Source organism: Strix aluco, chromosome 4, assembly GCF_031877795.1.
Source record: "Strix aluco isolate bStrAlu1 chromosome 4, bStrAlu1.hap1, whole genome shotgun sequence".
In the NCBI taxonomy this organism is placed as follows: Eukaryota; Metazoa; Chordata; class Aves; order Strigiformes; family Strigidae; genus Strix; species Strix aluco.
This window is the reverse complement of record NC_133934.1, coordinates 93,766,553-93,789,712: the sequence shown is the minus strand read 5'-3', so window position 1 is coordinate 93,789,712 and position 23,160 is coordinate 93,766,553. Positions and strand designations below refer to the sequence as shown.

The following is a 23,160-nucleotide window of genomic DNA, read 5'->3' as shown; positions in this document are numbered from 1 at the left end:
AGGACTCCGATTGGAAAGATACAGACTTAATGCTAGATGCTATGACAGAAACGGAGAAACAGTTGGTTTTGAAAATGGCTCGTACTCATGTACAGGCACAAATTACTGCTAATGTCTTGACTGGGGTAGTTGATCAATATGTTCCCCTAGCTGACCTGAATTGGGATCCAAACGATAACACCGACTATTGAATGTTGAAACAATGCCAGGATTGGGTAAAATTTGGATTTGAAGATGCAGTCCCCAAAGCCATGAATTGGTCAGAGTTATGCTGTGAAATAAGGTCAAACTGAAACCCCTACAGAGTTTTTAGATCAGCTGAGAGCTGCAACGTGAAAATATACCACTTTAGACCCCTCATCTGATGTGGGGCATCAGCAATTGGTATTGTTTCTGGGACAATTGTCTGAGGATATTAGAAGCTTCAAAAACTTAAAGAACCAGAAATACGAGACTTAGAAAAGCTGACTGAGGAAGCTTGGAGAGCATATAGAAATCAGGATAATAATGACAGGAAGAAATTGGGAAGGACAATAGCCAATGCCACTGTTGCCACTCTGAATCAACAACATAAAGGTGGACCCACAGAGAGGGGAAGCCGAGGTGGAATGTGAGGTCGTGAAAGAGGGGGTTTTGGTTAGGGGACTAGAATGGAGTTGAAAAGCAATCAGTGTGCTTATTGTAGAAAGAACGGACACTAGAAGAAAGAATGTCCCAAGCTGGAACAAGATTCTCCAGGGTTTGGGACAATAGCAGACCTGGAATTACAGAGACCTGGGGAATCTACCCTAGCGGATCCACTGGTTAAAATAAAGCTAGGGAACAGGGATAAGGAGTAGAATTTTTAGTAGATGCTGGAGCCTCTTAACTCTGTTTTGAACCAGCATTTAATACCTATGGACAGAGATTTTGTAAATGCGATTGGAGCAACTGGCCAAACTGAAAAGGCTTTCTTTATGCAACTTATAAAGTATGAATTAGGAAAACAAATAGGGATACATAAGTTTCTTTTTTTGCCTGGAGCCCCTAAACTATAATTAGGGAGAGACCTGTTAGAACAGTTAGGAATGAAGATTGGTTTTGTACTGAAGGAATTGAATTTAGAATAAAGGATGACCAATTAATTGAAATATTAAGCTTGTCTTTGTTACTGAAAAGGAGAGCACAATACTGACAGAAATTTTGGACCAGGTATATCCAGGTGTGGGGGCTTCTGGAATGCCAGGTAAGGCTAAGAATGCCAAATTAATAGAAATCAAGTTAAAACCAGGAGCTGCTCCGGTGAGGATTAAACAGTATCCTTTGTATATAGAAGACCAGATAGGGGTAAAAGAAATTATTGATAAATTTTTGCAGTTCAGACTGTTAATTGAATGCGAATCAGAATATAATACTCCTATCTTACCTGTGAAGAAACCTGATGGAAATAGCTATAGATTAGTTCAAGATTTAAGGGCAATAAACAAAATTGTAGAAGACCTATATCCTATGGTGGCAAATCCTTATGCTTTGTTAAATAAATTAAAAGAAGATCAAGTATGGTTTACTGTACTGGATCTAAAGGATGCCTTTTTCTGCCCGGTCTTAGCAAAAGAAAGCCATAAGCTATTTGCTTTTGAATGGGAAAACCCTGATACAGGGAGAAAAACCCAGTTAACCTGGACAGTGTTACCACAAGGTTTTAAAAATAGCCCCACTATTTTTGGGAATCAGTTGGCCCGGGAACTTGAGACCTGGACCCCTCCCTCACCAGAACGAACTTTACTACAGCATGTAGATGACCTTTTATTAGCTACGAGGCAAAAGGATTATGTACAATGAACTGTCAGTTTGCTTAATTTTCTGGGGCTTAATGGATATCAGGTCTCTCAACAAGAAGTTCAATTGGTCCAGCAGCAAGTGACCTGTTTGGGATTCGAGATTTCAGGAGGACAACGAGAACTGGGATCGGGAAGGAAAGAAGCCATCTGTCACACACCCGAACCTAAGATGGTAAAAGAACTCCGAACTTTCCTCGGGATGACAGGTTGGTGCCAATTGTGGATATATAATTACAGACTTTTGGTAAAGCTGTTGTGTACCTTGCTAAAGGAAAATTCATCAAGATTAATATGGACCAGAGAGACTAGAAAGGCATTTGAACAATTAAAGAAGGAATTGATGAAAACTCCTGCCTTGGGCCTCCCTGATGTCTCTAAACCCTTTTGGTTGTTTTCACTGGGAGTGCTAGCCTAACGGTTGGGACCCTATAAGCGGGCAGTTGCTTACTTTTCTAAACAATTGGATGAAGTGAACAAAGGATGGCCCGGATGTTTGAGAACAGTTGCAGCAGTTGTTCTCCACATTCAAGAAGCCTGAAAATTTACTATGGGCCAAAAGATGATGGTATCGTTGTCCCATACTGTCTTGGCTGTCCTGGAACAAAAGGGAGGCCATTGGCTTTCTCCTTCTAAATTTCTGAAATACCAAGCCATTGTGGTGGAACAGGATTATGTGACAACTAACATTGTGAATCTAGCATCTTTTCTCAGTGGAACCACATCAGAGCCTGTAACCCCTGACTGTCTGAAGACCATGGAAGCTGTTTATTCTAGCAGACCTGACTTAAAAGAAGAGCCACTTGAGGATGCTGAGGACCTGGTTCATGAATGGAAGCAGCTTCATAAAACAAGGAAGCCGTAAGGCAGGGTATGCGGTGACCACCGCTTCTGAAGTAATTGAGGCTAAACGATTGCCAGTAGGAACTTCTGCTCAGAATGCTGAAATAATTGCCTTGACTAGGGCCTTAGAGCTGGCAAAAGGGAAAAAGATCAATATTTGGACAGGCTCAAAATATGCTTTTGGAGTTGTACATGCTCATGGTGCCATATGGAAAGAACAAGGGTTACTCACAACTCAAAGAAAACAAAACATGCAGATGAAATTTTAAGGCTGCTGGAAGCCATCATGCATTGCTGGGGACACCAAAAAGGCAACACCGAACAGGAAATTGGAAATAATTTGGCAGATTGGGAAGCCAAATAAGCAGCAGAAATAACTGAAACCATAGCATTAGCTTTGGTCCCAGATGCTAAACTTTCAATTTTAAACTCAGATTTGAAACCTGACCATTCAAAGGAAGATGAAAGGTTAATTAATGATTTGAAGGATAATAAAGAAAAAGATGGATGGTTTTATGTTCTGGAAGGGCGAATAATAGGGCCTTCTAACATACTATGGAAATTAGTCTTAGACGAATATAAGAAAAACACATTGGGGTGCAGATGCTTTATACAAGCATCTAAATCAAAAAATAGTAAGCCAAAATTTATACACTACTATGAAACAACCCAGAGATGTGAAATCTGTTTGAAAAACAACTTAAATACGACAAATAAAATTCAAATTGGAGTTATAGGGAAAGGTAATAGTCTGGGACAGCATTAGCAAATAGATTTTTCTGAACTCCCCAGAAAAGGGGGGTCTTGGTACTTATTGGTATTAACAGATACCTTCTCAGGTTGGCCAGAGGCATTCCCATGCAGTACTAACAAGGCAAGAGAGGTTACCAAAGTGTTATTGAATGAAATCATTCCCCGATTTGGAGTACTGACAGTGATTTCATCAGACAGGGTACTCATTTTTGTGCACAAGTGATACAGCAAATCAGTAAAATATTTGGTATAGATTGGCAATTGCATACGTCATATCAGCTTCAAGCCAGTGGACAGGTTGAGAGGATGAATCACTTGATTAAACAACAAATAGCAAAAATTTGTCCAGAAACAAATCTATATCGGCATCAAGCTCTTCTCCTTGCTCTGTTAAGAATAAGAGCTAAGCACAGATCTAAAGAAAATCTCAGTCCTTTTGAAATTTTATATGGCAGACCTTATCAATTTCAATTTAAAGGGGAAGACTTGAGCCAATTAGGAGAAAACCATTTATACCAATATGTGGTATCATTGAGGAGACAATTGAATAAAATTAATAAGGTAGTTTTGGGGACTAGAGTCAGGGGTCTAGATCAGCTGATTCATCCTTTTAATCCTGGAGATTGGATATATGTTAAGACTTTTTCAGGTCAACCACTGGAAGAAGAATGGAATGGACCGTTCCAGGTGCTGTTAACAACTTTTACTGCAATAAAGAGTAAAGAGCAAGCTATGTGGGGCCATTATTCGTGAATCAAAAAAGCTCCAATGCCATGGATCTCCCAGGAAGAGGCCCCTCTCAAACTCTGACTCAAAAGACTGTAACTGTTTTACTAATACAGCTGATCATATATCAGAAGGATACCTCACAACGCATAGGAACCCTGTAGGATGATAATACTCATGTACAATTGGTGAAAAGAATAGCACTAGCAATAAATGTGAGCAAATGTTAGGTATGTACTAGATTTCTAAGGCATAGAGCTACTACAAACCTTTCGGTGATTGGCCTTCCAGTTCCCTTCAATACCACATAGAATGATCTCTGGAATAACCCTAAAATTCAATTTAAAGAATAGAATGTAGATCTACAAGTTTGGGACATAAAGGCTCCTAAATTAAAAGAAAAAGTTAAATGCCTAACAGATCAGAAAACTACCATTCTGGGTAACTTTTCAGTGGGAAATTATTCCCATTGTGATTGATACTTTCAACTTCAACTACGAAAGGAGCATGAAAACTAGAAGGGAAAATATTAGGAAGTTCCTAAAGGATGGTACTGGTTGTGCAGAAATACTGCCAGAAAATTATTACCCCCTTGGTGAACTGGATCATGTATGTTAGGGGTAGTTCTTCCGCAAATTAAAGTAATGCCTTGATTACATGGAGCAGATTGGGTGAGACTGCCCATAGGGAGACAAAAGAGAAATATACCAAACTCTCTGGTAATACAGCCTACAGACTTTCATTCCTTTGCAAGATGGTTTATTCCTTGGCTAGGAGTCAGTGAACTAGAAAAAGCTATAGTAAATATCCCTAGTATGATGGAAAAAATTGCAGGTGCTACATCAGATGCGATAGCCAAGTTACAGATGGAAGTCGCCAAAATTTCTAAAGTCACCCTTCAAAATAAAATGACTCTAGATATGATGTTGGCTTCACATGGGGGAATGTGTGCAGTTATAAATTCTAGTTGTTATACATACATAGATGAAACAGGAAAAATAAATGTAGATTTAGAAATAATAAAACAACAATTAGGTATTTTGCAAGAGATAAAAAGGACGATACTTCATTAGGCTTTGGAGAAATATGGAACAAACTTACTTCATGGTTGCCAAACTTTTAACAGATGGTTAAAACAATTATTTGTATTGATTATAGGAATAACTGTGATGAGTGTAGTAACCTGTCTAATAATTCAATGTTGTAACTGCTATTCACGAAGGAAATATAACGCATTCATTTAAATGAGGGATAGAGCTATAAGCACTATACTCTCAAAAGAAAAGGGGGGAATGAAAGAGCTCAAACAAATGACTTAATGACAGACCTTGATTAGGACTAAACTGTGATATATGAAAGCTTTGCTTGTGTTTTGCTTCATTTGTATCTTTGCTTCCCCAAGACTCCCTAACTGTTTCCCTAGGCCTCTTTGTCTGTTTAGGTAAGATTAAGATGCTCGTTAGGCTTCCTATGTAAATCACTGATAACCGAGACTCAAGACCTTCAGTGGACACTTGGACAGTTCCTGGAATGTGCAAACTAAGATAGGAGGGACTCAAACAAAACGATACAGAGACCCTGTAATGAGGAAGATGATTTGTGCTGATTGAGGAAGAAGACACCTGGACTTTACTTCACAGCACATGCTCTGGAAAGAAGGTCAACTAGCGAACACCGTAAGGAAGACTACTTACTTCCCTTGACCACCAAAGACCCCCAACAGAACTTAGGACACATGCTCAAAGGGGTGTCAACTTATGTAAATGTATTCCAAGAACTCATTATCATAAGACATCCCTTCCCATGAAATCTAATGAATATGTATGATTTTTACGTATGTAATCTGATGTCCCTTACTAACTTGGGGGAGCCCTTATGGTGGAGAATCCCCAGGGTGACCCCAGTGCTGCTGATAAAGAATACCTGCTTAACAGTAAAAAACTTTACTGTTGAGTCTATCTCTTTGTTTCAAGTATATTAGCATTCTTTTAGTGTGTTTTATAAAAGTGTCGCCTTGGTAACTGGAGACTTAACCACTGCAGTCTGTTGTAAATTCTTTTGGATATGTGAGGAAGTGCTTTGGGTGCATTTATGTTACAAGGGTTACCATTAAAAACTTAAATATTGAGGAGCTGTGGTGTTGCAGGCTTCCTGATGATGGCTGTAGAGTGTTCCTTCATTTTTTGAGGAAAAAAATTTTTCATCAGCATTTTTATCAGAGGCTCATTAGGGATGAGCACAGCAGCAAGAAGATGATGAGCTGTCATCTATTGTTCCAGCTTACAAATTAAGCCATTCTTCTACTGATATGTGCAAGCCTTATCCAAATATCCCTGCAGGCAGAATTACACAACATTCCACCCTCCTTATCACAGCACTTCTCTCTCTTGTCTGAGATGTCTAGAGATTAACAAACGCTTACAGTGGATGAGGGGTTAAGAAAAATGCCTCATTCAGAAAACTTAGAGCTGATTAAAAATAAGCTATATCATGCTGACTGACACCAAAGCAATATAGTATTTAGAAAAATCTAAAAGTGGAGGTGAAATTGTTAGAAAGGGGAAAATGCTTGTTCTGTATCTGTATGCCCATCCAGTGTCTGAAGTGGTAATTACTTTGATATATGATCGTAGTTATGTTGGCAGTCTGTGGAAATTAATGGGCTTCTGCTGTTTGAAGAAACACTTTAAATGAGATACTTGTGTTTATACTGGGCTGAAGAGGGCTGGTAAAAACCCTGCTTACAAGCCTTAGTACTAATCTGAATGACTCTTACTGTAACACCTCTTTATTAAGCTTTTCCTGCTTTCTTCCAGAGGGTGAAGCTGTAAATAGAATGAGTCGTGTTTTAGGACTGCAATGGATTCCCCATGTTCTGTTTTCTCTGAGGGACAACTGAACTTGAACAGAATGTTGTACTGGTGTCCACTTTGTGCAGGTACTTCACATGACTATGATTTGGTGCTCATGGAGGGCTAAGCAATGGGTCTGCCTGGGAGTTTTATTGTCCTTTATCCCTGCAACCTAGATGTCAGCAGTATGAAAGAGGCCTCATCTACAAAAGCTGAGTGGCAGCATGGCTCACAGGAGGGTAGCTGGAGATGGGGGAGGGAGGCGATGGCCCTCTTAGCCCCCTGTATTTTGTGGAGAGCGATGTTTTCTGCATCCTTCCTTGACAGGCAGATTATCTTTCATCTGGCTGACAGCCCTCCTCAACGTACAGGGTTTGCAGTAGAGCTGTTATGATCTCCTGCTGTGATAGATGGCACCAGTAGGTCTTTGTGCCTCTGTATTAGAAAACCACTTGAGAATGCGGATAGAAAGGAGGCAAGAAGTATGGCTTGTTCCTGTGCTGTGTACATGCACAGCAGGAGCCCTCACCTTGCAGTGACTGGCTGTGAGCAGGACCAGGAAAAAATGAAACTTGGAGTGGAGGGTGCTGCAGGTTAGAGCTGAGGGGTATAACAGAATGGATAGGTGAAGGGTGTGAAGAACATCAGTGTTGTGGTCCCTGCAGTTTCCACTCCTGAATTAAGTCCTAATTGTAGTGTCCTTAGCTTTTTAAGGCCTTGCCTTCAATGATCATGATAATGGTAGGGGTAAAGAGAACATTGAATGTGTATGCAAGAGCAATTATAGGCTCTGTGTGCGTGTGCTAGACACTTTATGGACTTCAGATTAAATAAAAACATGGTTTAGCCAATCCTGTTTTCTGGATATGTATTTATTGTTTAAAAGTTGAACCTATGACTTTTTTCCCTCTTGTGACGAGAGGGAACAAAGTAGGTAGAAATTAGCGGACTGCAATCAGTATCTAAACTTTTGCAGTTGAGAAACAGTTTGTAAAAATTAGTCCTGCACCTAACCCTGTTTTAGAAACTTGGAGTGAGAGTTCAGCTCTACTGACTGGTGTTGAAACGCCTAAGGAGTGTGCTTCTCCAGAGTGGGCAGCCACCAGCCCTGGATCTCATTTACTTCTTGCTGGACTGTTTAGTCAGATCTTAAGAGTGTTCATGGTGCTCCAATTGTTTGTGTTAATATGTAGAGGTATTACATTTTTCCTGTCCATTATTCTGGCAAGGAAACTCTAACAAATCATTCTCTTTTGCAGCATTGTTTTTGGCTGGCCATTGTACCCAAACTACTGCATGGGTATATATATTCTTGTGATGTTCTGGATTTAGTACCAGTGTCATAGGTGAGGAATTTTGGCTGAGAGAAATCAAGTTCCATGCTTAAGTCTGGTAGGGACATTGTTAGGGCTGGAAACTAAGCCCCAGTGTACTGAACTCTGCTTCCATGCCCTTGTTACAAAGGCAACACTTTTTCTGTCCTCAAAATTAACAGGACTGAGTAAGCAATTGCACCATGAAACTCTGTGCTGACCCCCAGAATAACTGCTCTAAACCTCGTCTCTGATCTGTTTGCTAGATCTCTGACTGTCCTAGCACCACAGGGTGCAAAGGGCAAGAAAGTCTTCAAAAGTTGCTGTGCTGGCCTTTACATAGCCTGTGCTACTCACGTGGCATGTGTATGTGTGTCACAGGTAGTCCTCGTCTTGACTTGGATGTTTTCTGTGCAGAAAACTTCTAGCAGAGCTGGCTAAGCTGTTGCTGCTGAGCTGTGTCACCTGGTGAAACCGTGTCCTTGGTTACTCTCTACTGTTGCAGCTGTCACACTTGGGCTCAGGTTGAATAATGTCGATCACAAGCAGGTAAGATGTACGTAAAATTAAATGCTCTAGGAAAGGTAAATAGAAATGCAGATGATGTGCATGCTAAACAGCAAGTTTGCCAGCTCTGAACACTGTTACAAAACCTTCTTGGGGAAAGGTTTTTTTCTTCCCTGTCCCTGTGCATGGAGGTTCAGCCACCCTGGGTGAGGAGCAGCGCTCCCATGGGCGCTGCGCCCTCCCACAGCCTCTGAGATGGGACTGGGATTTGGCTGGCTGGGGCTGCCCGAGCAGAAGGGAAGGGAGCGTCTGCCACTGGGTTCATCATCTCAGGAAAGCAAGCAAGTAAGTAGAGCTGTATTTACTGCTGTTGAACAAGCTGGTGGTTGGAAGCAGCTTATTTAACTATTCCAGTACCAAGCAGTTCCTGTTCATGTAAGCCATGTGATCACTTCTTGGTGTTTAGGCTTGATGGGGAAAAACTAGTGTGTTGCAGGAAGCCTGTGGGCTGTCTTCTGGAGGAAGCTTCTTCAAATGTAGCTGACCATTCTGATGTATTCTAAAGTCCCTAAAAAATGCCTGTTTAGCAGAAACCTTTTTTATTTAAAAAAAACCCCAAAACACCAGAGTAAATGAGTCTTCTTCCAGAAGAGATCTAGCAGGATTAATAAAAAATAAAAAACAGGGAAAAAGAAGAAAAAAAGGAAATTATCTCAGTTATCTCCTTTAGATGCTGAGAGAAATAGGTCATTGACCATGGGGTCAGTCTCTGAACAAGCCACTCCCCAAAAGCCAGGCTGTGAGTGCTTACTGTCCACAATGCTACTGGGCTGGCTGCTTGCTATCAAATCCCTTTGCTTCAGTAAGCTGGCATCTTATTTTCTGTCTTCCTGGAAGTTTCCTGAAGTGGTGCTATATTCACAGTTAGTAGTTTGATTAATATGATTCATGGGCCATCCAACATGGATCCGGGTGGGTTTGAAAGGCTGAGACTGGTGGAGGTCTTTGTCTGAAACAGGGCACTGAGACCATGTGATTCTCACTGAGGAATGATGTCAGATGGGGTTATAAATCTACAAAGACTTTTAACTTTAATGCCCGTTTGCTGAATAACTCTTTTCTTTGCACTCCGCAGGAGAGTTCTGACTTCCCATCTGACACTAAAAATTTCATCACATGCGAAAGAAGCAATCTGTCAATGTATCGCACTAGAGATGGATTGATGACAGTCGCTTTTGTTCTATTTAAAATAGCCTCTGCACACATCTGGGAAGATTAAGCATCGTTTTGATAGGTACATGTGACATTTTATCTTTGCAAGAATGATATATCATAAATGAAACCTGAGCTGGACTTTCTTTTTATTTCTCCACAATGTTCTGGGTACCTGCTAATAGCTCCTGTGATTGCTAATGGTTCTCTGGGTAGAAAACGGCTACAGAGCCTATCAGAAGCTGTAAGAGGAAAGCGAATCCATACTGGAAGGCAAGATCTGAATCTTTCCAACTCTGCAGCAGCTCTGATCCAAATCTCGATTTCCTGGCCCCAGCCCAAGGATTCGTTTGTTCTTTTCTGAATAAAGTACTATTGTAAGGCTGCCCAGAACATAAAGGTATAACTTTTCACTTTTAAAAAAAAAAAGTACAAGCCTCCTCATTGGCTGCAGTTTGCCAGTATGTGTATCCTTAAACTGAAAGGGAGCATCTTCCAGCTGGAGGGTGGCCTGTGATGACAGAGTGTTAATTCTGTACTAGCTTGCACTACTGTCTGCTTCAAAGGTTTTTTCTGAGCAAAATTTTATTGGTTTGATGTGTATAAAAAACAGGGACAGCATCTTAGCAAAATAATTCCTGTATCAGTACAACCTGTTCCTCTGCAGGAAGGTTTTCCGCCTAAAGCTCCAGTGTTTTCTCTCCAGGATGTATAGCTGTGTTTCCCCGACAAGCCATTAAGAATGAAACATCCATTTAAAATCTTTAAATTATTATTCTGGAACAAAAATGTTTCAGGGAAAGCAGGTGAGCCTAATCCATATCCTTGGAAGGTATGGCCACCTCAGATTGCTGTGCACATAATGGATCCAAGCCAAGTAATGGCTTTTTGCCTCTGCTGCTGTTGTTGTGAGGCATTTCCACAACCCCCTTCCTTTGACGGTTGTACACCTTCTCATTTATTTAGGTCAATTTGTTTTGTTGCAAGCATCAACCTTTACTAATACATTAAGAGGCGAAAGAAAGTCTGAAACTAAACAGCAATCAGATTTTTCCCCTTTGCGCTCATTTGAACAAGTGAAGTCCTTTTAGTGTCCTGTTATACTGTAGGTTAGCTATACCTGTCATCATCCCTGAAGTCCTTTTCTGCATCTCTTCAGGGCAGGGGAATCTGTCCAGGACTGTACAGAAGGTATCACATATGGTTCTGATACAAGGGCTTATGTCTGCCTTCACTTCTAATGCAGACCACAACTGCATTTTTCTTTTTGCACTGGTGTCACATGATATTCCTGCTAAGGTCTTGTATACTTGGGTCTCCCTCCTCTCCTGTTATTAAATTATGAGATCCCAGATTAAATACAAATTAATTATCTCTCTATAAATGTCCATGTGCTTTTGGGCTGTTAGGTTTCACCAAGAGCTTACAGCAGAACCAAGTCTGCTTGTGCTTTCCTAAGGTTTTCTGTCCCCTGGAATTTGGAGAAGGCACTTCTGCAGGACCCAACTCTCTCTACTCACCCTGTGGTGGACCCTTTTCTCCTGGCTGGGTTTTATGACACTGTTCTCTTGATCCCGATGTTCCTGGCCAGTTGAAGTAAGTTTTGCATCTGACAGAAGTAACACTGAAGAACATTTAAGCTGGTCCTTACACCATTACCTTCTGTTTGCGAGAGAAAAGTTGTTTATACCTGTTGTGTTGCTCTCCCGCTCCTTCCTTCAGGCAGGGCCCCAATTTATTTAGATTAGTACACACATAAAGGAAATGTTAACATAACCACTGTTATTAGAAATTACTTTGTCCAGACACCAGCAGTTACAAAATTCACTCTGCTGCAATTTACTGCCCTAGTATTGCTGGCTCCTGCCCATGTTTAACTCTTGGTCACTTGACAAAAGCAAGTCGTTCTTTCCCTCCCCTGGAGCTGCCCAATCTAAAGAATTTCCTGCGATTACTCAGTTTTTTGCTCATCCTAGAGGTCTCCAGAGGAAACAATAGCTTAGTATTTTGATGTTTGAACCTAGAGACCTCTTTCCTCTCTTGGTCTGTGTAAGTTAAAGATAAGTAAAGAAGTGAAGGATGAAAATCTGCTTTTCTTCACTGCAGGTCACTGCTATCAGATCTTTGCATCACTGGTGTGGTACAATGGTAGGGACACTGGATCATCCTTACATGGAAGCTCTGTGGCTTTTCACTGCACATTTATAAATGAAGATGATGCTGTTGGGCCCAGAATCCTTTTTACCCTTTGTGCAACATAATTCCAGGGAAACTTTTCCCTCTTCTGGTTATGAGTAGTATTTTCTTCTTAGTGCAGTGTGTGGAATGGTCACTACAGAATTAATGCTTTTCTGCATTGCAGTGTTGTATTCAGGAGCTGGGGCTCAGGTGAGATGGAGGCAGTATCTGCTGCTCTCTCCTGTTCTCCACTCTCTCCCTTAATGTCACCCTGAGATGGACTTTGATGCTGCTCAGGACACGTCCTGCCTGGAACTGAATTGCCAGTCAAAGCCAGGGCAAGAGAAAGTAACAAATGTTGAGTTTGACTCTCAGCTAGCAATCAATAGTGACTTTTATCAGGGACCTGCATCTATAATTTCTCCAATACCAAATGCAGACTGTGAGCTTGAGGCAGACTGTCTGCGTTTTCTCTGTTTAAGATGCTTTGCAAGTGCCTGTGACCATATAAAGCTGAGTGAGCCTGTGTCCTGTGCTGTGATCTAGCCTATGGCAAGCCCCAGCTTTCTAATCTCCAGGAATGAGAAAGCACTGTGTATCTGCAGTGGGTCACTTCTGAATAGCTGCATTGGGAAGGGCTGACATTTAGCAATTATAGCCTCAAAATTAATACACATAAGATGGCACAGGTTAAAACAGGAGCAGATGCCTCACAGCATGTATGTGTCTATGTTGGTTATACGATACCCCAAAACTTCAGATGCTTTACCAGGCACAATGCAGGCAGTTCTTCCCCAAATCCTAGTCCTGGAGGGAAGGCAGGATGCAGGAGGGAAAAATGTGATGCTGATGTGCTTTCCTGTGGGCATTACAGAAGACGGGTTATTTTGGAGGACTGTGTGTATATTTCTGCAGGGAGAGAGGATTTCAAAAAAGGAACAAGGACTTAGGGAACCAAAATAAAAAACTTGTTGTGGGACTACTAAATAGGAGATTTATGAGCTGTGTGACACATTCCTATGTCTCTGTACCTAAGAGGCAGGGCAGAGGCTGTGCTTGCCACATCTCCAAGATGCCACAAGGCATGGAGGCAGGCAGAATTTTGTGCTCTAACTTCAATCAGCAATGGCCCTTTAAGGCTGAGCAAGGCGTGCAGCATGGACACTGCCCAGTCCAAACCCGGCAGCCACGTGAAGTGTACCCGGGCGGGCAGTGCCAGGCTGGCACAGCAAAAGCCTCCCGATGGCAGAGGGAATCTGATTGAACTTGCTGGCGCCCACCCACTCTGCTCCCCTTTTCCTCGGGACAAGTGAGAAGAACCTGTCTCCAAGCACAAGATTTTGGAGGTATGTGTCAGAGTAAGAGATGCCTGACAGTAAAATGTCTGTCTTGCCCTGATTTCTGCCTCGAGTGCTGCAATGTCAAGTGAAATAACCTTCCAAGCTGTCTCTGGTGCAGAGGTATTTTGGCTTATATTATTTCTGGGAGCTTTCTCTCTGATGAGCTCTTTCTGCCTCTCTGTGTTCCTGATCTCTGGCTCTCTTCACTCTTTTTTTTTTCCTTGGGCTGGGATGTGTACTGTCTGTAATGCATCAGGAAGTAAAACGCAATGAGGAAACTCTCATCATCTCTGCATCAGGGAGAGAATTATTGACTGAGTGCTGAGCAGTCAAGTTATTGATTCAAACCATAGCCCAGTCTCTCCGTCTGCTGCTTGGAGTGGCCGGGTACGTCCTTCTGGTTCGCTGCCTTTAATCGGATTCCCTGAGCTGCTGCACAGAGGGGGAGAGTCAGAACCAGATCCATCTATAATGTTCACTTCAAAATCCAGTTCCGTATCCCCTTCTCCGTCCATGGAGCAGGCAGATTCAGATGCTCTGGACATCAGCACCAAAGTGCAGCTGTTTGGCGTGCTCTGGAAGAGACCCTTCGGAAGGCAGTCGGCCAAGTGGTCCAGGAGGTAAGCCACAGTCTCTGAGGGATGCTCAGGTGAAATACAGAGCCTAAGGGGGTTGGGGTAACTTTAGAGCCTGAGTACTTGGCTCTTCAAGTGCAGCTAGCCAGGCAGAGACTAGGGGTGAAACTTTGGGCATGGTTTCCCTGATGTTCCAAGTCTGCTTTACACAATGGCACCCTATTGTGCTTTCTTCTTTATCCACCCAGACCCTGTGCTACATGCACTTCAGGGTGGGAATAGGGACTAGCTGCCTCCTCTGGATAATTATGTTATGATCACTGCATGAAAGAGGAAGAATCAGCTCATATATTTTGCCCCCAAACTGCTTGGCTTTGTTCATTGGCACTTGTTAAAGCTCTTTGAGTCCTTCAGGTATGATATGGCTCGTCTGAACTGACTGTGTGTGTGGGACTGTATGCGTGTGTACAGTCTGCAGGGGTTTGTGGACCAGCACCAGTACTGCTGTGCTGCGTGACGGTGATGGCATGCAACGGTGATGGCATGCTTGGGACAACAAAGGCAGACTCTCTTCCCTGGGGGGGAGGTGTCTGAATTCTCTCCCATCTGGTGCTAGGGAGTTGTAAGGTGCTGTGTGTTGGATATCAGCAACCAGGAAGTTTGGAGCTGGAAAGCATTTGCTATAACCTTCTACCAAGGACGGAAGCACATTCTATAATACTGAAGTGATGGGTCAGTCTGAGGTTTGAAGTTGGTGTAGTTCCTTTATGCGAATCGTTGAATCTCACAGGAGAGTCTTCCGCTAGTTGTCAGATGATGAGACATGACTCTTTATGGATGGGTACTTGTATAGAAACATGGTACCACTCCTTCTCATTGCTCACTGAGGGTACATGATCCAATGGATTAAGTCTTCCAGCATTCCTGGATGGCAGGTTAATGTCACTGCTTATAGACGTCATTGGCAAATGATTCAGTTAGAAGACTAGCAGCCGAGAAACTTATATTTTCACCCTACCGCGGCCAGAGATATGTTTTGTGACCCAGGGTTTGACGTTGTGATCTATTAAAGAAGAATAGTAGTACTCACCCACCTTCAGTAGTTTGATATCTGCAGATGAAAAAGTCTGCTAGAAAAGCAAAGTAATGTTTTCTTCCTCCCCTCCCCTTTCCACTGGGGAAAGGCAGAAATGAGTCATTAACAAAAGGCAGCGCAGGGAGCCTGAGCTACCTCTGGAGCTGAAACACAGTTTTGTAGCCTTTGTAGCATAGTGTGTCTCAAGGTTTTTTGGAAGAATAAAATAACCTGTACATGAGCAATGTCTGTCGGCTACCTCTGGTACTTACCTTTTGTGGGTAGCTTTATGCTGGAGTCTGCAGTGTAGACACAGCACATCAAACCCATTTCTAAACCCAGCTTTCCCAGTTTTACTCTGTGTAGTAACCACAGTTCTGTCCAGTTTAAACCTGTGAGAGAGTGGCATGGCCTGAAAAATAGTTAAATGTTGCTTGGGGAGCAGTTTTGTGTTTGTAGCCATCTTTGATCTGCATGCAGGTTTTATTCTGTGTACCTCCCCCACCCCATCCCAAACAATGGCTTTTTTTCACCCAGGAGAGAATTTGTGCTGATGCTCCCTACTCAGCTCCCAAACATTGATATTTGAATGAATTATGTCTGGAAACTAATGTGACTGTGTTAGAGGAAAGAAATGGACAGAACAGTGGTGGGGAAGGTAATTTACTATGGAGGAGGCATTCTTAAAAGGCTTTCTTCTTCCTAATCAAAATTTCTTGCAGGCAAATGGCCTATCTCTGCTCTCTGTCATTATTTATTTAGTGCTGTTCTATTCCTAGAAGTCACCCCCATCTTCAGCAAGTGGTAAATATTTTAGTGATGGCAGGTGGGAAGAGATAGAGAGGTGACCGTGGGGCACGGATGATGTGGAAGGTGAGCTGCAAGCACAGCAGGTGAGGGTCCTGAGAGACCAGACACAGGTCAGTGGGACAGGGAATCTGTAGGGTTTGGAAGGAAGGGGTTTCCAGAGTAAAAAGACTGTAACAGGAGGAATAATAACGTTTTTTATCACAGGAGAGATTTGCTTTAAAGTAGAAATCTTACATGTTGTTATAGGTCAGTCATGAGGGGATAAGGAGCAATTCATCCATTCGCCCCACTTACCCCCCATGCCCAGCAAGACACACAGCTGGTCAAGTACATTATTTTATGAAAAGGAGAAGAGATGTTTCCCACTCCAGTTAAATTAAGAAAACAATATTAACTATTGCTAGACACAGTTGAGGATCTGATCTTTGAGCAATGTAGAATTTGCCCTGCAATCTTGGATTACTACTTTTTGTCTACTTGATATTTACAGGTAGTACCTTTGCTGTGAAGTAATTTTGCACTGGACAATAGTACTACTCCTGTCCCAAGGAAAGTCTTTTCAAGCTACAGGAGATAAACCAGCATGTAACAGGAAAATCGATCACATCAGGGCATCTGGGTCTGCGTGGCTCTTAAAAGATGCATGATACTTACTGGCTTGACCCCAATCATTTGGCTGTAGCAAGTGCTGCTGGAGACACTGAGAACAAGTGTTTAAGGGAAGGATGGAGGCTGACTGGATAATGGATCAAGGAAAAAAGTCCAGTCACGGTGTCCAGTGCTTTGGCAATTGAAATCCCAGGATTGGGGATTTTGCAGCAGTAGAGGTTATGCAGGGAGCAGGGAGGAATAGCAGAGCCTTGTTTTAGTCAGGGCTGGCATCTGCGAGGACAGCAAGGCTTGACGTGAGGCAGTTGTTTGGAGTGCTTTCAGTGCTTTCCCTTGCCCACACAATGGTCTGTCCTGCAGCCTAAGCATTTGTGTGCTGCCTCAGCTACTGACTGAGAGTGGGCTGGGTGCTTCTGGCACTGGACCAACGTGGCTGTGTTTATCTGCCAGGGCTGACGTCTGAGCATGCTGCCTTTCAGAGGTTTATTTTGAAATGCCATTAGCAGCATCCTAGCTCCTATCTTTCCAAGAGAAGTCCTATTCCTAATGTGAATTTTGTTTCCTTGTAAAGTAATATCCTTCTAAGAGAGTTGCAACCATCTTCTGAGTTTACTGGTGCTTTTGACCAGTCTAAGCTTGTGTCACTGGAGTGGCTTTGGAAAGTCATATTCTCAGCCCTTGATTTATGGTCCTCCTTTGCCCACCAAATTGCACCCCATTCTTCCTTCCAAATAACAACAAGCAATTTAGTCCCTTTACTACAAAAGTTACACTGGTAACTTTTGGTTACCTATCTAACAGCATCAGCCTGGCATGGAGTCTGGAATGAAATGCACAAGGTACATACCTGCCCTGGACGTGGCATGAATGGGGCACTGTAGCTTTGCAGGCAGGAGGTGACACAGTGTTCTCTACTGTGAATAATCCCAGCCCCACACAGAAATGTCAGGTTCTAAACTGACTGTCACCATTCAGGTGTGAGATTCTGGGGCTAAGGGGAAGCATTCCAGAAGGGCATCTGCTCAGTGGTCAACCAGAGGCAGAAAAGCAAGGTGGAACATGAGGAATTGCAAAGAGTAGAGAACAAAACACAAAATATGCTTATACCTCTGAGTAAATCCATCAGACATGCCAGGTTGCTGCTGGAAGGAGAGAAACTCAGCACAGTTAAGAAAGAAATTTTATCTTCTCTTGGACCAGTCCTGGCTGTGGCACTGCAAAGCATGCACGTAACCTTGTTTTCCAGCAGAGTGGCTGCCAACAGTCACTGGATGTGGTCACAGGACAGATGGAAAGGATTATTGTTTAGGACTCTTTTCTGCTCTGAAAAATCTAGAAAGCACGCAGCTGCAGAGCGGCATGTACGCGTGCGGCACAGGGGCAGCAGAAGCTGCCGAGGCAGCGGGGCTGTGAGTCCAGCACCCTGTGTGCTTCCCTCTCATCCTTATAAGCTTCCCACTTGGCTGTGGGAAGCATCCGCCTCTTCCCGCTCCCTGCCTGGCTGGGTCCCACTCCAGCTGCCAGGCGCCGGGGCAGGAGGCAGGCAGGGAGGCCTGGAGCTGTCAGGAGAGGAAGAGTGAGGGACAGGTACTGCTGTCTGAGGTGCTGATAAAGATCATTTGCCCATCGTTTTCTTGAGCTGTCCCCAGGGAGAGAGGACTGGGCTGATCTTGTAACTGGCATTTGCTGCCTGTACTCTTGGACTGGTGCCCAGAAAACCACCACTGGAAGGAAGGACCAGTGAGAATGCTGCAGTTTTATAATATAAATATTTAACATGGGCTATTGTCACTTCAAAAACTTTTACAAAGATTAGCTAATTAATCTCGTTAGCCCTCTGTGACACAAAGAAAGCACTTTATCCCCAGAGATCAGGTATCTTTACTTGTCCAGTATAGAGCTGTTGTCTCTGATCCTGGCAGATCATGTCTTTGGCTTTACATCCGAGTCACTCAGATTGTTACAGTTCCTTTGCTATTCCAGCTTAACTACGCTGCAGTTTCAGTGGTTTCTTAGTGCAGGATCTAGCAACAGGGGATGGGTGACCCAAAAGAGTTGACCATGTGTGAATGGCTCTTGTATTGTGCTGCAGGTGGAGCATGCGTGGTTGTACCAGGTCTTCTCGCCTTCACTGCTGCTCTCCAGGCTTTTTGAATGCTGCTCTGTTTTTTAAATCTCTTCTTTTTTTGGTTTCTTGTTTGTATTCAAAATCTTCGCCTGTCTTTCCAGCACTCCCTTTTCTTCTGCTGGCACATGTGTGCCTAATTCAGACATGTGTTCAGTCAGTCCCCCAGTCCTAAATGGGGGTCTCTCCCCATTCTCCCTTGACCATCTTTTCTCTTTCTGCTCTTACTCACCTGGCTGCTGCTTCAGTCTTCAACTTGCTCTTGAGTCTTGTAACTCTTTCTCCTCTATTCCTTCACTTCATCCCTCTTTTCATTGTGCTCCTTCAATTATCCTTCTATTGTATGGAGACTTTGTCCTGAAAGTCAAAGTTAAAATGGTGTTCTTGGTTGCTTAGGTGTTGCCTTCTAGGTAAGGATAAAAGAGAGCATACGATCTGAGCACGAAGATAATTATGTTCATCAGCTAACCAGATTTTAAATATTTTTCCTTCTTTTTTTTCTCTTCCTTTTTCCATTTATTTGTTTTGCTGTGGGGTTTTTTTGTTATTTTTTAAACTCTTCGTTTTGTACATTTACATTCCAAATCCCCACAGATTCTCTCCACATCTGTGAGGTCAGGGATCTAAAAGTTCATTAATCTGCCAGAGACACATCAATCCTCAGAGATCTGTGCTATGCTTTGTTCTTGTTTTTGTTTTGGTTTTGTTTTCCACTGGAGCATAATCTATAATATGGGGATTATCAGGAGCACTGAGCAGACAAAAAGTGTGTAACAAACTAAAGCCTGGCTTTAATTGCAGGTAAAGCTTTATGTTAAAAATCACACGTAGTTAAGTATCAGTATCTACCTATCTTGCAAATAGTTTTCTTGAGGTTGTTCAGACTGAAAAGACTGTTGAAAGCAATGAATAGACTTCCTCCTTTTCATGTGGTGTGTTGGTTTTTTTATTCTTTAGTTTCCTATTCGTGCCTACAGTATCTGGTACACTCTAACCCACCGGACCAAGCACAGGCCATTTTTCAGGCAGGATTGTTCTTTAAAGATGTTATTTCTGTATTTATTGTGCAGATGAGATAACATGTTCCTCTAAAAAAATCAAGTCCCTGTTGAACTAAGCATTAGAGACATAAAGTGAAGATGCAGCTACTCATAAGAAAACTTTCTTACAGAGTTAAATGAAACAAAGGCACAAGGCTGCTGCTTACAGAAGTGATGTGGACAGGAGGAACCAAAAACAAGCCCTGTCTGCTCTGTGGAGGTCTCTCTGATATGTGCCTTGGCCAGGGTCAGCTCTGAGCCTGCTGCAGGGGTTGTGGCTGCCTTTGCCATTAATGCAAATATATCTGAAAATACCAACCCTTGTTTCACGCAGAGGTGAGACCACAGTAATGTGTCCCACCTAGATGGGCCTAATGCATCTGCTATAAATAGGCTGGTGTCTCAAAGTTGTGTGAGCAGTTCAGCCCCCCTGCTTCTCTGGGATGCTGCTTCCCATCCCTGCCTACTGTCATGAGGAAACCATTCTGGTCCCCGATCTGTGATGCTGGCAAGAGATTTAGAACGGAGATTTCTACAACAGGGAAAGTGAGTTGTGCCCCATGGACAGTCCATCTCCCTGTCCATCTTAGGCATCTCTTACAGTCATACAGAGGGAATGTGGACAGCCACCGCAGTTTGGTCAGGCATTGCTTTCCCAGCTGAGGGGACGTTAGATGCAGCTCCTCTGAGAGGTGCACTGGAACATGAGCTCAGGCTGGAAAGGAGGTGGTCCCCACGGTGGAAGGTGAATAGTAACTGCTCCTACTCAGATGACATGCTGGACAGGCTGCACTGTGAATGAGCATCTTTTCAGTCTTCTGTCAACCTAATGAACTCAGTGCAGAAGAGTGATTTTTGCACTGAATTGTGCTGTTCTGCCCAGAGAGATTTTGCCAGGCTGTGGTCAGGAACAAGAGGTGAAGTTAGGCAGTCAGCTGTGTTCATGGAGTATCAAATGAGAAGACAGTGTCCTGTTGAGGAAGCAAGCTGGCTGCTTCTTCCCACCTCTGATGTCAACAGAAACAGGTATAGATGAGTGGGCAAGGAGAAGAAAAAATTTGGGGCTCAATAATTGCTGCTGGTGTTTGTACATTATGAAGAGTTCTGGATGTAAATACGCACATGTTCAACGACTGTCACTTTTAAACATTTTGGAGCTGGTGCACAGTAGGTCCAGAGCTTGAGCTTGCTGCGGGCAGTCAGAAGTTTAGCTTTGTTCCGTGTTTTTCAGTCCCTCTGTGAACCCATGGTTTGTGTTTCCATGGCATGTGGCAATTTCATCTGTTTTGTCAGAGCCACGGCAGAAGAGCAAGAGGTAGGAGCTGGTGGAAGTGTTAAAGCTTTCCCCCAAGTATAATAATAATATATTATAATATATATTATTTTATTATAATGATAATTCTCTGCCAGCTTCGATTTCTTTCTTTAGCTTTAGAAACTAAACTAGTATCAGATTGCTGTGCTTGTCTGTACTGGAGGCAGCACTCAGCTGCATCTGACAGGCCCTCTGCTTCAGGAGAGGACTGGGGTAGCACAGGCACATGGAGGTATTACAGTTGCTCTTGTGGATCAGACCTCTCGGCCTGTAGCCCATCGCTAACAGTGGCTTCAGAGGAAGGTGCAGGAATCCCCAGGCTGCACAACTGGGAAGCGTTGCCTGGAGAAGTCTCTTCCTGATCCCTCTCAGCAGAGTCTTTCTGCCCAGAGGCAGGAGGGTTTTCTGGGGATGTTCTTGTTATTCACAGAAATGCCTTATCCTTTCCAGATTCCTCATGAGCTCTTGTCCTTGGGACCACATGAAAGTGATTTACACAGCAGTGTTTTGTGCAGTGTGAAAAGGCATTCTTTATTAATTTTCAGCTATTGCCTTTCACTTTCTTCCCAAATCCCTCTTTTCTCATATCAGAAAACATGTACAGAACAGTGCAACACATTTTCTTTGTCATTTATTCTTCTGAAACATCCCTATTAAACTCGTCCCCATTTTTTCAGCTGCTCTTCAGAAATTTTGAGTGCTGCAGAGATTCGGACTGAATTTAAGCTAAGTCAGATATCTCTCCTCTGTACCACTGCCTGCAGGGTAAATGCAACCTCAATTTTTGAAGAGGAGAGGGACTCTCCCAGGGGCATTTTGAACATCCAAATAAGCTAAAAGTGGCACTCCTTTAATCACAATTTTGAGGACACGCTCCAGTAAATTAGAGGCTTGGTTTACAGAAGCTGTGATATTTTGTGGCTACTATATAGTGTTCATCAGAGCATACCTAAGGCTAACTGAGCAGAACAAGGCACATTTTAATGTGACACATATGAGAAAAAAAAATAATTAATTTCCTTTGTATTTACAAAGGTCAATGACAGGAGATTTTGCCAGGAGCTCTACTTTAAAATATCTCTAAAATTTATTTTTGCTCCTGAGTGATTTCGTGGCCAATCTTTTGCCTCAAGAGTCACTTGGGGATGCTAGCCTGTGACTCTCCCTGCCATGTGACTCAGTGTTACAGTGGAAACACTTCCCTTTTGGCTTATGCTGAGATGGGAAGAAAGAGAGTGGCAGGGAGTAGATTGCAAAAATAAGCTTTTAGTTGCTCTTAGCCCATGTGAGAGAGACCCTTAGAAGAAGGAGCAGCTGTCTTCCAAGAGGTTGAATCCAACACATGGACTAGATAGAGCGTGCACAGGTCAAGATGCCAAAAGGCTTTGACTATTCTCCTGTCTTGGACACAGATTGCCATCCTGTTCCCCTGTGAGTAAATGGTGCTATGGTTTGCCTTCAACACTCGTGTGTGGATGCTGTGATAAACTGCAAGCACAAAGCACTTGAACTTGGCACTTAGTGTTAAGCATTAGGTCTTGACTATGAGCAGAAGTAAGGCACCTGACCTTAGGCTTAGATGGGAATAGTAAACCCTTCTGCTCAGAAAGCAGCTTTAGGTGGAGATTTTCTTGTGCTGTGAACCACGACCTCTGTTCTAGCAGAATTTATTTCCTTTCTCTGTCTTAAAGGTTCTTCATAATTAAGGAAAGTTTCCTGCTCTACTATGCTGAGAGTGAGAAGAAGAGTTTTGAAAGCAACAAATACTTCAATATCCACCCCAAGGTGAGCAGTGTTTGCATGGGAGAGGGGATTATTCTGTGTCTAGCTTCCCTCCCCCTCCACAGGCCCCACAAGTGAAGAAGAGGTAAGTTAAACTTCTCACAGATCGAGGGAAGTCTCAAAAAAAAGCAAGAATCTTGTCAGTACCTCTTCAGGCTCCTTAATGATTCAGCAGGTACATGACTAATATTTTTTTTTAACCTGATAGTAGAAGTATTCCCTTGTTTTCATGATCTCCTAATCAACTAATCTTGTGGTTATGAGCATACTCCTGGCAAAGCCAGTGGT

General features: G+C 42.9%; 2 protein-coding genes across 5 annotated transcripts in view; both read left to right on the top strand.

Moving 5' to 3' along the window:
• The window catches only part of SLC39A9 (solute carrier family 39 member 9), a 33,657-nt gene extending 27,363 nt beyond the window's left edge, over nt 1–6,294 (top strand). The window contains exons 9-10 of the transcript XR_012623270.1: nt 1,192–2,688; nt 4,063–6,294. The gene's annotated coding sequence lies outside the window, so the exon portion shown is untranslated. The remainder of the gene's footprint in view (nt 1–1,191; nt 2,689–4,062) is intronic.
• Nucleotides 5,742–23,160, top strand: part of PLEKHD1 (pleckstrin homology and coiled-coil domain containing D1) — a 38,030-nt gene continuing 20,611 nt past the window's right edge. The window contains exons 1-7 of one of the 4 annotated variants that reach the window (XM_074824352.1): nt 5,742–5,815; nt 6,956–7,077; nt 8,686–8,853; nt 9,947–10,105; nt 11,483–11,619; nt 12,130–14,161; nt 22,782–22,875. In XM_074824352.1, the coding sequence (XP_074680453.1) occupies nt 14,013–14,161; nt 22,782–22,875 (243 nt within the window). In that variant the 5' untranslated portion in view covers nt 5,742–5,815; nt 6,956–7,077; nt 8,686–8,853; ... (1 more) ...; nt 11,483–11,619; nt 12,130–14,012. Of the gene's footprint in view, nt 5,816–6,955; nt 7,078–8,685; nt 8,854–9,946; nt 11,620–12,129; nt 14,162–22,781; nt 22,876–23,160 lie in introns of all 4 variants that reach the window. The other 3 variants (XM_074824349.1, XM_074824353.1, XM_074824350.1) reach the window with 3 other exon arrangements.